Source organism: Rhopilema esculentum, chromosome 9 (genome assembly GCF_057945365.1).
Source record: "Rhopilema esculentum isolate cy_ngs chromosome 9, ASM5794536v1, whole genome shotgun sequence".
In the NCBI taxonomy this organism is placed as follows: domain Eukaryota; kingdom Metazoa; phylum Cnidaria; class Scyphozoa; order Rhizostomeae; family Rhizostomatidae; genus Rhopilema; species Rhopilema esculentum.
The window spans coordinates 4,508,071-4,521,477 of NC_142823.1; the positions used below are offsets into that span (position 1 = coordinate 4,508,071).

Here is a 13,407-nt window from a genome sequence, read left to right on the forward strand (position 1 = left end):
ATGTGCCTCTGCGTAGGAAGACCAAAACCTGTTTTTCCCGCATTTTTAAGTGACTGTACAAAGGCATTCCTGATTGGCGACAATCAATGATTGCCAATCAGCAGGATGGGTGCAGTTATTGTAATGGTGTACAGCCCGTCCTACGCATGGGCTGGCACTCGTATTGCCTTCCCACTGATTTGGCAATGCAATTTAGAATTCAAAAGATTTGAGTTTATTAGCTTGCCTTAAAATATTACAAGGTTTTTATTTTTGCTTTGAAATCAATATTCAAAGCTATTCTGTATTAGATTTATTTCATTATACTGGCCCTTTTGTCTTTCATACAGTATATTAATAGGCAACGGGCCCAGTGATTACATCAGCCACAAACAGCTTGAATGTCAGCTAGCCTTGTTATGTTATTCGACGTTCTAAATACATCAGACGACTTGCAGTCATAGCACCTACTCTGTCGATTTGCCACAAAGGAGGACGAAATCTTTGTCGATACTGCTGTCGTCGCTAACACAGGTGAGTTTCAGCATTGAAAATTTGTAATGGAACGATTTTTCTTCGTAACCAAGTTTCATTAGACTTTCAAAGCCTTGCACAGAGAACTTATACAAGCAACACAAATTCCAGACTACTTGTATGTAAGTTATATTTTGATCTAAGGGAGGGGGAGGGGGGCATTGCAGATCTCCAAGCCCCTCGCCATATAGACTTATGAATACGACTGTTTACTGAAACATTTCTGAATTATTTGCAACCTGTAAAACTGTTAAATCCTGACATATAGAGTGATGCATTATGGGATTCATACATCATGATTAAAGCACGTGCCGATAGAGCCAGTTCGAATTTCCGTACTCCGCACGTAAAGATTAACTTCTGGTTTTATACAAACAATTTCGCTTTGAAGAACTCCCGGTACTGTTTTCAAGAATTTTCAGCTCTTATACCTCACGAATTTGCGGGCACTGAATGAAAATTGCACAAAAAGTTCTAGCATTGAATGGAATGGCGATAGCTGTCCTTGGCTTTTTTAACGCTTAACCCCTTTCTTTAGTTTTATCGACATCTTTATTTACCTGTTCCTGCAAGAGAACCAATCATTTTCCGTTATGAAAGTGGCCTTTAATGAGCAATAGCCCTAAGTAACGTTTCATTATCTTTTAAAGTTACAAGTTAACAGAAAATTGACGTAACTACCTCCTCTTCAATAGATAAGAGAAATTTCACAAGCAGGCTTTATGAAATTTGTGCTGTCTCAGAGTTATTTCAAGCTACGGCAATTGTACAGTACAATGAAAAGACACGTAAGGGCACGATAACGCAGGATATTTTCTAATTCATTATAGTTTTTGACGTCATTATGGTTCATACATTTGATACGCGGACCTTGTGAACAGTGTCTGCGTTAGGCTTTTGTAGTAATAAGACTGTATGTGATTAAATCGTTTTCTACAGACAAAAGCCGGGTTTAGAGGTCACTCAAAGTTGGTCCGAGCCAATACCACAACCATTCCAAGAATACCATTGGTGACTGATAAAACCAAGAGACGCGTGAACATCAGCCAGATCAGTCAGTATATCAACCAAGATGGATGCTACATTTTCAGCGGGAGACTTAATTGAGGAAGACGCAGTTTTACCAACTGATGTTTTGATTAAGGACATCTTTAGTCGTTTAAGAAGAACATCTGGATCGGACAGACGAGTTCGATGCTTTTCTATGATAGAAGATCCAATTGAGGATACGGAGAATGATAAAACGGACAGCGCTTTGCCACCGGACAACAGGAGACGGCACCCATCCCTTCAACGATCGCTGTCGCATGAAACAACGCTGAAAAGGCGCAAGAGGAATGATGTTAGGCAGAGTTTGAATGAACAGAGCCTGTGTGCCGAATGGGCATCATATACTCCAGAAGAGCGAGAGATCCTGAAGTTTGTAATACTGAAAGCGGACGACGATGGACAGTGTTCTTGCGACGGGCGTCGGAGAACGGCAAAAAAGAACGGCAAACTACAGCGTCTCAGACTTAAAAAGCCGAAAATATTTAGTCGAAATCAAAACAATGAAGTCGTGGACGCAGAAAAGGAGAAAATCAACAATAATAAGGGATCCTCCAAATTTCCGAACTTCATCAGGCGGTTTGTCGAATGTTCCAGTCAAAAATCTTCATTACAAAGCCCTAGAATGAACCGTAGGCAAAGTGGGTTGGAAAAGAAACACGGCTTGCCATTCCGAGAGGTGAATGGTGACCGGGCAATAAGAAGACCGTCGGGGAACTCACCGCTTCATGCTATGATCAGGGATGAAATACAGCGATCGACGAGTAACTGCTGCTTGTCGGCAAGCAGCTTCTCTGTTGTTGAAGAAATTGAAAAAGCCCGTATGGAATATTCGAGCAAAAAGGACAAAATGCCACGTCGGGCGTCTGATGCACAAAATAAAAGAAACTGCAAAGAAAGAGTGAAATTGTTTCGGGCTAACAGCGCTCGACAAGTGCGATCGAACAATCGAGAAGAAAACGAAACATTTTTTGAAATATTTGAGAAATTTAGAAAAGATCCAATGACTCTTGTTGATGATACGGAACTGCATTACTAATCAATATCATAAAATACTCGTAATTTATTGGTATTATTTATCGTATAGTATTAATTTATTACTGTTTTGAGTAAATTCAAATATTAGTTGTGTTGATAGAGCATTGCACAATTAGTTGCTTTAATATATATCAATTTTCTGATAAAAGTGGTATACAAAGAAAAGTGGAGTTATGCTTAATTCTTTATTCTGTTATTACAATCAGAAGGACTCGCAAATGGGGATATCGGGACTGTTAGCAATATAGACACCATATGATAGTATTTAATACAGAACAAGATGTTATTTCGAGGCATTTTACAATTCTGCAATACTAGTAATAGGAAAGTATTCCATGATATTATCTTGCCCAAATCCAAAATTTTGAGTGAGCTTTTTCTAACCTATATAAAAAATGAAAAATTTTTCGGCATTCGCTTTTGTGAGACCTATTGCTCTGAATCAAGGGAGTCTTACGAGAAATCGGAGGAAAACTAATTTTTTGAGTAGTTGAAGAACATAATGAAAAACTATTTGAGCAGACTGTTCACTTGTAGTTTCTACGTCAAAATGTCACATATTGAAAAACATCGTATCAAAAAGCATATCTGTCTGCATCTCCTTATCTCCAACGCCAATATGCTACAATGCCTGCCAAAAGTACTTGGAACACCCACCAATTTACGCTGTATTTGATATCTTTCATTCCTTTCATGAAAAAAATTGCTACTTCCGCCCCCTTCCCCCCAAAAAAATGTTGATGATTTAGAGAAATACTATAAAAGAAGCGCAAAAGAAAGTGCTTCCTAAAATCCTAACCCCTTTGATGGTAAACCAACATTGTTCTGTAGGGGAGAGGGGGATAATTGATTTTGACCTTGGAAATTGATGTCAGTGTTGCATGACTTTCGGCAGGCATTGTAGGTAATTGTACCGCATTTATAAGAGGTGATGCAAAAACATGAAAGGAACATCTATCTATTCATCGTATGAATTGGTAGTGCTCATTGAAAATGATTGCGTAGGGAAGAGAGACGCGCCCAAGTACTCAGCGGAAATGGAGGTATTTTATCATTTAATATCATTTAATCAGGATTAATCATGGCTCAACAATAGTAATTAAGATTCATAATCATAATCAAGATTCACAATCACACTCAAAAGGGTGAAAATCACAAGTTGAAGTTTAGGAGCAACATGCAACTTTAAGGTAGTACGGTGATTTTCATTACGCCGATTTTCTAAGTTAACATATTTCGCCAGTGTATTAATGTCAACTATATCTTGACATAACGTTTATTTGAATACCTTTCTGTGAAATACTATTTCGCGAAAAATATCTGTTGAGAGTTCAAAATAGAGTTATGACAGGCATGAATGAATCAGGGACAAAAAAACGAAGCAAAACTTTATTGAATTTTCACATAATTGATCTCCCAACCCTTACTTCTACGCAAGTATAAGCGGGTGATTACACTGTTAAAAATAAAAGCAAAGATTAACTTTTATTGATATAATTTTCGTTTATAGAGCTTTCAAATCGGTTATGACTTTTAAACGCTGTCTAGATCGACTAGATCTACTTTCGTTAAACATGCCAGTTAAAAGGGTTTGAATAAGTATTATACCTCGGCAAAAAAAGTTATGAAATGGCAACATATTAGTCAGAGGAAAGGGAATATCTGAAATGAGTACGTGTTCACCTCTTTTGTTCAGCAAGAAAAAAGATTTGATATTCCAGAAATGGTAAACATAGGCCTAAAAGTTTGTCATATATTTCAAATCAAAGTATCGATGTGATATGTGCACCCGCTAGTATTAATGTAGAGTTTCTAGTCCAGGGAGATCGTTTCGATTGTACTGGTCATACAAAACCGTTTTAGAAGAAACTCCCATTTCCTAATCTAGATTATAAGGACTAATCATCGATGAAAAAGAGGCTCGGTCATGTCCTTGATCCAGATAACCGCAACTAATCTTTGCCATACATTCAATGAGAGGTTCAGTTACATTTTTGTATGAATGTATTATGCTCTTAATCCAGATTACACAGCCATGAATCTCACTCAAGCAAACTGAGTCTTCGGATTTAAATTAGTTGACGGTTTATTCGATGCCACTGTGAATCAGTGGACCTGCGATTGAACAGGAAACCTGGGATATTCATCGGCTCCAAAATGTATTTGAAAAGAATTTTTAAAACATCACCAAACTCTAAAGGAATTTCGTTAATGAGATTATATATTTGGTTGTCTGAAATGATAATATTCTAGTACCAAAATACAACGAGACAAAATCGAATATAAGATCTAGACAAAAGATATATTATATTATCATCTACCACTTTGTCTAGATATATTATCATCTACCAGAAAAATGGAATTTGACTTTTTTCGTGGTCTCAAATTTCTCAACATAGCTAGCAAATATGTTATAAAATAATATGGCAGTTATTAACAGTCTTTGGTAGTCAAATGTAGCGAACGGCCACATGTCTTCAGTATGCGGGGACTATGGTCGAAAGCAAAGAGGGTACGACAAAGGGGCAATGCGCCAATTACAACTATACCTATTTTACTCATAAGAAAACTATAAATTTTCTCCAGCCTCGATATTTGTAATACATTTTTTGCTTTTTGTAATTCTCTGTTACGAACATTGCAAAACAGGCAACTGTTGAAAATGCGACGCCAATATCGAAGTGAGGCTTAGCAATATACTTATAATATTTTCAAAAATTTTGTGATTCTGACTGTGAACATTCTTATGAACAATATTCCTATTTAAATAAAAAAATAAATGTGTGCTTTCAGCTATTCACAAGAAGATAAAAGATACAATCCGGAGGATATGAAGAAAATAATAAAATAATTAAACATGAAAATCGACCAATTATTAAATAAGCAAAAAATTATATAAACGTTCAGAAGAATGAAAATAATCAGCTGGCTATAATCAAATAAAAATTAAAAATAATTTGTTCAGAGTACATCCATAACTGTTACAAAGAAACAATAAAAAAGATCACTAAATACTGAGGCGTAGCTGAAGCACAAGGATAGCCCCTATTTGGCGGGGGATTGAGGCCCCAAAAGCCCCCATTATTTCTTACACTGGCTGTATCCCCTCAAACATCATATTGACATCAGATTTGTCAAAAGATTTTTGAAAGTGTTGCGTCTTTGTCGAAATTCATCAAAATTGTACCATCTGAAGAATTAACTATGATTATAATGGCTGACTTTTTAAAATTCATGTTTTTTATCATCACTTGAATAGACATTTGAATGGGAAATTTAAACATGGGAAATTAAGAAAACAACGATTAAGTCATGAGAAATTATACCCAGGGATGATTAATTTGTCCAGCTTACTATAAAGATATTCCGTAGGCATTTATTCACAACTTTCCAACAAAATTGTTCTATTCGAATAGATTCATTGTATACTCTGATGTGAGAAAAAGTTTAAATTACTTAAAGATAACAAAGTGTCTAACTCTTAAAAAAGTTTCGTGTCTTTGTTCTCAATAAAAGTTTCAGATATAGAAATATCTTTAGTTTTGTCTGCCTTTTATATTTCACAATGTTGTCACTAGCTGTTTGGGGTCTCAGCGTATTGTTGAAAGCATGCTTGCATGTTTTTGTCTTAAACTTACTTAAGCAAGGCTAATAAAAAAAAGATGGGCAAAGGTTTGTAAACATTGTCATTCTTAACATTTCAAATAATTGCATTTTAGCGTTAGCCACAAAAATATAGTAACCTGTGTCTAGATGAGAATGAAATTGTTTTGTAGTAGGTTTAGACAAGAATCCTTTAATGTATAACAATGTATAACTATCTTCTGGTTGTCTTGGCCTGAGCGAAATTTTGTCAAATAAATTGCTTGAATTCATCAACAAAAGTAAGAAATTTATACTATCGTGCCTTGCTTTAAGGAAGCTTTGTAAAAGTTTGTCACATTAATTGATTTCTAATGTTAAAGTGTTAGTATTAATGTAAGCTTGCATTGGTCGCTTAATCTATTCCTCTAAATCTCAGTTATGATCAAAGGCAGTAATTTAATACGATGAAACGATTTTTTCTTTACAGCACAAACTTTTGCCTGATTGAGGAACTAGAAAATAGTAGTATAGAAAATAAACAGCGCTTTTTTCGAAGAATGGCTTGTGTGAAACTCAAAAACAAAATTTTAATTAGCTGTGACTCGCCGTTGACGTAGAGGAAAATGAGCAAGATTTCGCAGCGTGTTTTACTGATAAATCGATCACATTTTCAGTGAAAAGGATCATCTTATCGTCACCAAAGATTATGACACCTGTTTGAAACCAGAACCAAGAAATGAAACTTTACCACATAGTTTCTGGTTTAGCAGCTTAAGAAAGGATCAAATTAGGCAATCTGTGGTGACTTTTTGTTCACGTTTATACGAATAAAGAATAAAAATGTTCCTCTTGGTAATAGTCTTGCCAAGAAACTGCTAAGGCAAAGCTTTATATATTTGATAACCAGAACATCAAGTATATGTAGTTATCGAAGCAATTTCTATCGTGGCAAACCAAGAAGTAAACAAGGACGAGTGTAATTGGGTAAAATCCCTTTTTGTCTAGTATTAATTAGGGCTTTTTGTCTAGTATTAATTAGGGCTTAGGACAGTAAACGTGTTGAACCCCGTGTCGAAAGATTCATTGCCCAGATCAACGAAAAAAAATTGAAAAAATGATAAGGAAAGAAAAATCAATTTTCATAAATGGTGAATGCTTCTTTGAGACACGCGCGCTCTTCCATGTTTTAAAACCTATCTACAATACAATTTACAAAAGCTCGTTCTTTTGGGGCAGCATTCTTGAGCACAACAGAAAGGGGGCATCATTTTGAAATAACGGGACACGCAAAAGGGGCAGTTTTTGGTCAAATAGAGGATTACCTAAAAGTTTGGAAAAATTATTTCTACAAATAACAGGGGGAGCTGGTAGAGTATCAAAAAAGGCGATAGCAAATCCCTTTAAACTTCGATTTAAATCATTTAATGCTTTGTATACTAAGATATGTCTGGATTCCCTTTAAAACACGGCTCGCCTAAGGTAAAGTGGTATTTTCAGAGGAAACGCATGTCAGATCTTGGAAAGATTGCGCTTTTATGGCCATGCTGGCTGCCAACCCGGATGCTCTTGATAAAATCTTTTCCAGAAAAAGGTTTTTGGACCAAGTCAATCCAAAAGACAGCCAAGAGTCCTACAGGCATCCTCCGTGAGAGCTTTTTTAAACTGATTCTGCCTTCTTTTCTCATCTAGACTAGAATGTTTCTGTATAGCGTTTCTGTATAGCGTTTCTGTATAGCGTTTCTGTATAGCGTTTCTGTATAGCGTTTCTGTATAGCGTTTCTGTATAGCTATCACACGCTGTACGAATGTTGGTAAGCCATTAATTTCAGAGAAATTGAATAATTTTACCTTAAAGTTCGAGGGGCATAGATAGGTAAGTACAGCGCTTTTCAGAAAAGGACGCTTTTTCAAAAGTTCAAAAGTGGGCACTTCTAAGAGGAGGAGCATTTTTCAAAGAATTGAGGGGGCATGTGTCTCCTTTGCCAACCATTGCGACATTCCTATTTCGAATTCAACCAAACAGTGTAGTAGGAAGTTAGCGTAAGTTTAAAACTCATTCCCATGTAAAACCAATTTTCCCTGCGAACTATCAAAGGCAAGATATTGTACTCCGATTGTAGAAAAAAGAAGCTGCTCAGATATCGTAGGAGCAGCACTTAGGACTGAAAGGTTGATGACCATAAAGAAAATGACAACCAGACAGTTATGTTTCGATTAGAACTTCAGCATTCGAAATAGGTGTCCGGGATGAAGGTAAAAATAAATTAAGAAATTATTCAGGCAGTGACCAAAAAAAAAATTAAATGTATCCACTCAATAATGTATTCAAAAAATTCAAGCCCTAAATTTAACGTAGAAAACGAATTAGTTCCTTGTTAGCCTTTGAATTAATGCATCAAATTTACGTCAGGAGTTATTCAATTAAAAGAAAATGTCAGTTTCGAGAGGTCTGTGGTATAATTTTAGTAAGCTTTGAATTGCAAACAAGCTAGAAAAGTCGAGAAACGTAAGCAGCTCAGGTACTTAGGAAAACTGGAATGATAAGGATGTGACAATGAAACGCACTGATTGTGTTTCGAATCAGCTTTGTTATCTATCAAACATCGTTGAAGCAACAGAGTATTGAAAATCTCCATTACTAGATAGCAAACGAAAATATTTGTATGAAGAAGTAGAAGCACATTGGGAAATTCCCCTGGCTTATACAAACATGCGCTCACGTATGCTCGAAGACATGATATCGATTCTGCATAAGTCTAGACTAGTTTATTGGCAATGTCTTTGCATTCATGGTAGGGCAATCGCGCCACCTGCATTGCAGTCATGTTCTGACTCACATAGGTTTATACATAGTGCTTCTCAGTTGGTGGTCGAAACAAACATTTCAAGGAATCACTATTCCACGTTCATTGGAAATTTCCAATGCAGCAAAAATAGCGTGAAATGCTAGTTGTTTGCTCCCATGTTCAGAATAAACATGTCCTAAGCTCTGAATAAAGTAACGCATTTTGTCTCCGCCCTGCTCATTAACAGTAATCAAGTTTAGAAATCAATGCTGAGACCTGTAACGTTAAAATATTTGCTGTTTCATGTGTTGTTCTATGTGACATCATAAAGAGATCTGTTTTTGACCACATTTCTTAAAAGAACACCTCGAAATAACTCTGAAAATGTGAAAGTCGGTTCAATATGATAAAAATTGGGTCAGATATGGCAATTAAAAGATTAGAAATTTGCTAGAGAAATACTGTTATGCTGGCTTGATACGTGAAGATGAAATAGCAGTCATATGGTTCAGAAAAAGCCTGCGCTCGTGTGGCCACATCTCAACCAATTTACGACAAATTTGGTTGATTTTGTGCACTTAGAAGTATTTCATGATGCCATTTAGGTTAGGCAGTCCAAATGAAAAATTATCAAATATTTTGATGACGTCATTACCTAAGAGCTCTATGGAGGTGTAAAGTTTTAAATTTCTCAGGAATATAAGAGAGTTTGCCGTGACACAATATTTTGCGTATATAAGAAAGACATTGTTGGTTATTACTTAAAGATGGATACTTGATAGTCTCAATATGTCCTGATCCCTAAATAAATCTTTCATATTTAACCTAAGTGCTAAGCAAAACTTGTGGGAACATAGTTTTCGTTCATCGAAGAAAAGTGTCCGTTTTTTCAAGGTTGCTTTAATTCGGTTTCGACAGCAGTAAAATAATTTTTGCCAATTTTTTGAAATTGCCTGTTAAGGGGGATTCCCATTTAGCTGTAATTAACGTAATAAATCACCTAAGCCATGAAATCATAAATCAATATCTAGAGTTGGCTAATTTGAACCATATCATTTGAACCAAATTTTAGCCTAAATTAACTTTATAAAGAAGTCCTTAATGTTAAAACAGTTGAACCCATCCAACTAAGTTACAAACGAACGACCCTCTTTAATATCAAATTATGTATGTTGGTGTCGGTTTCAAAATTTATGAACTTGTTTCAACTTGAACAGCAACAGATTTTTGCTAATATTATTTGCTTTGAGATATCATCGAGCAAAATTGAAAAATTTTAAACATGGATTTTTAAGATTTCATCAGTTTACCGCTCTACTGAGAACCGCTTTGAGCAACCTGTACCTGTTTCCAGAAGACAATTAACCATTTGTTCATTACATGGTGTAGAAACTGCTATATTTGCAAGCAGTCACGCGTGAAAATTAATCACGTAGCTGCTGGCTCGGCTTCTAAAATGTTTTCATTTATTTGCTCCTTCGGTGCGTCTGTTTTCCTCCATGAAAACGGCGCAATGCAGTATTTGACTCAACGTAATAATTAGCGACGATATTCTGAATGTTATATAATGAACATTGATAAAACTACGAGAAAAGGTCACAGACAGCTTCTAGGTATTATATTAATGAATGAAAATCATAGGTTTTTAATTAAGATTTGAGTTCACCTGCTAAGTACAAAAGGTAATAACCAAAGGGACGAGAGAAAGAAAATAAACAAGAAACTGTGAAAGCATGCTCGTTAAAGAAAAAGAGACTACGAAAAAAAAACAAATCAAAACTTAATCTAATTGAAAAATATAGAAAGCGAATAACTCTATTTTATGGGGAAGCATTAAACGAGCAACGAGAAATGATGATATTTTGAGCATATGTGAAATAAAAGTTTGTAAAATAAACATAAACATCGGAAACAAAATTTCACCATTTTAGGCATATATCTAATGAAAGTTTGTAAAATAAACGCAAAAACTTCAGCTAAAGCATTGGAAGCAAAGTTCAACAGAATGATGAATAAACATGTATGGTAATGACTTGAATATCAAATACTGTTATTAGTAGCTATTGATAAAAAGCCTATTTACGTGCTAAACAGTGAATCAATATACTACTGTTTTTATTATCTCATGGCACTGAAAGCTACGGAATCGAGGCTTTTAGAATATGGTAGATAAAGATTCTTCAAGACAACTGCCAATAGCAAATTCACCTTCCCAAAAAAAATTAATAAAAGTATCAAGCATGTCAAATTCAGTTTTATGTTATTATTAATATCTTCATTCTGGAAGCGCATTTTCCGAAAAATAAGTAAAATATGTTAACATCAACAGCAAAAGGGGTACAATAGATTGTCATTTTTTGGTTTATTGACTTTGAAATTCCTGCGATTACTCTGATATCAGAGTCGATTCTAAGAAGTTATGAGCACTTAGATATTGTCGCGTCCACTTGGAGTATTTCGCTATCAATCACTATATGGATTATGTTCAATGACGCTCTTTAATCCATGGGAAATATTCGAAGTCTCTTTAATCCTAGCAAACATCTCGCTATTAGCTTATGGCTTTAATCACCATCAGATAAAACAGAAAACGAGGATATCTTGTAACGTTATTTGACTATTAGAGTCATAAGAGTCTGGTTATAAGAGTTTTATGTAATTTTTTGGCTCTCTCGATTCTTTGTTGGAGATTTTCTTAAGAAAGAATGTTTCTAGAAGCCATATAATCTTAGTGAATTCAAAAACGTTTGGAAATTTTTATTCAGTCAAACTTGAAACAGATCGATAAGGATGTAAAAGTTATTAATAGAAATTAGTTTTGCTAAATAGAGCTGTACATATAGCTTTATACAGAAAATAAAAAAGAAAGAAGAAACAGTCGACTTTTGATTGTTATTTTGTGTTGTGATATTTAAAGAAACATGTTGCTTTTTGGCATGTGTGATAAATATTTAAGAAGCATATTTTTCTTATCCGAATAGTATGATATCTACCTTAACTGTCAAAATAATGAAAAGATTGGGAGTGGAGTTGTAGAATAAATATTTTATGATTTGAGAAAGGAAATGAAAATTAAAGTCTTGAATTGTTGGGTGTTTCAGAACGAGCCTTTATAATAAATCTATATCCTTTATCATTGATTCGAAGTCTAAAAGCTATTAAACCTATCCTCGACCACCGTAAGAATGCATCAATCGGACGTATAAACCAACAAGGTGAGTCATACTTCCGAAAGAAGCGAGAAATTGAAAAAAAGCTTTTTTTCAAAACCTCAAAGTAGGTTAACAAAGAACCCTTGATGCCACAGAATTATGCAATGCCTGATAACAAAGTGAATCATTTTAGCCACTATCAGCAAAAGTAGAGTACAATATCGTGTCCAAAACCTGATAGACAAATCTATTTTATTTTTTGTCAATCCCTTCTGAGAGAAGGGTTGTTTCGGGGGGGGGGTGGGGGGGTGGGGGAGGGTTGGGGGCAAGAATCGTGTCATTTTTCCGTAGTTATAATCAGAGGAATTGTAAGATGATATTGTAATAATAAATTTGTTGGATAGCTACAATAATATAGCAATGATATTTCAGATATTTGGGTGATAGTTACAATAAAGAGTTTGCCAATATTACAACACTACAATAATGTTTTATTGTCTGATATCTATAGTAACTCAATGCATGTGTGATAGTTGAAATATTGAATGTTGTTTTGTGATGATTACAATAACCCATTATGTTGCTTTTTTTTAGAATAATACAATATTACAGTAATGCTGTATTGAAGGATATTTGAAAATATTATATTGTCCAATAAAGTACGATTGTATATAATGCTTTCTTGTGGAATAGCTACAATACTTCAATTTTGCTGTATTTTAGGCAACTGCGAAAAATACTATTGTACCATAAAGCAAAATTGCAAATAGCGTGTTCGTGTGAGGTAGTTACAATATTTCAATTATGCTGATTGGAAGATACTTACAAAATTTTTTCGTACAATAAAGCACAAATTTATATATCTTTTTCTTGTGGGATAGTTGCACTATTTAAATAACGTTGTAATTAATGTGTTGTGAGATAGTTACAATATTTCAATTATGCTGATTGGAAGATACAAATTTTTTTTGTACTATAAAGGACAAATTTATATAATTTTTTCTTGCGGGGTGGTTACACAATTTGAATAATGCTGATTGCAAGATGCTAATAACAATTTATAGTATAATAAAGCCTGATTTAATATTATGTTTTCTTGCTGGATAGTAACAATTTTTAAATTATGCTGCATTGTGCCACAGTTAACTGTTGCGTCTTCAATATTCATATGCAAATCATATAAAAAGCGCTCAAAAGTAGTGAAAATATTTTCTCCGCTAATATTTTTATCGAAGGATGGTTTTCTATCCCATCGAGAAGGACAATATACAAAACATTTATTTAGA

General features: G+C 34.7%; 1 protein-coding gene and 1 long non-coding RNA gene across 2 annotated transcripts in view; one reads left to right on the plus strand and one right to left on the minus strand.

The window, feature by feature from the left end:
- LOC135688781 (uncharacterized) overlaps positions 1–13,407 on the minus strand; it is a 39,257-nt gene that overhangs the window by 7,609 nt on the left and 18,241 nt on the right. The gene's annotated exons all lie outside the window — the stretch shown is intronic.
- On the plus strand, positions 382–3,012 carry LOC135689075 (uncharacterized). Its single transcript, XM_065206189.2, has 2 exons — positions 382–513; positions 1,453–3,012. Exon 2 carries the CDS (start codon positions 1,586–1,588, stop codon positions 2,597–2,599), a length of 1,014 nt encoding a protein of 337 aa, XP_065062261.2. The 5' UTR covers positions 382–513; positions 1,453–1,585; the 3' UTR covers positions 2,600–3,012.

Coding starts and splice junctions, on each gene's coding strand:
- LOC135689075 (XM_065206189.2), top strand. CDS start 1,586: ATGGATGCTACATTTTCAGCGGGAGACTTAATTGAGGAAGACGCAGTT.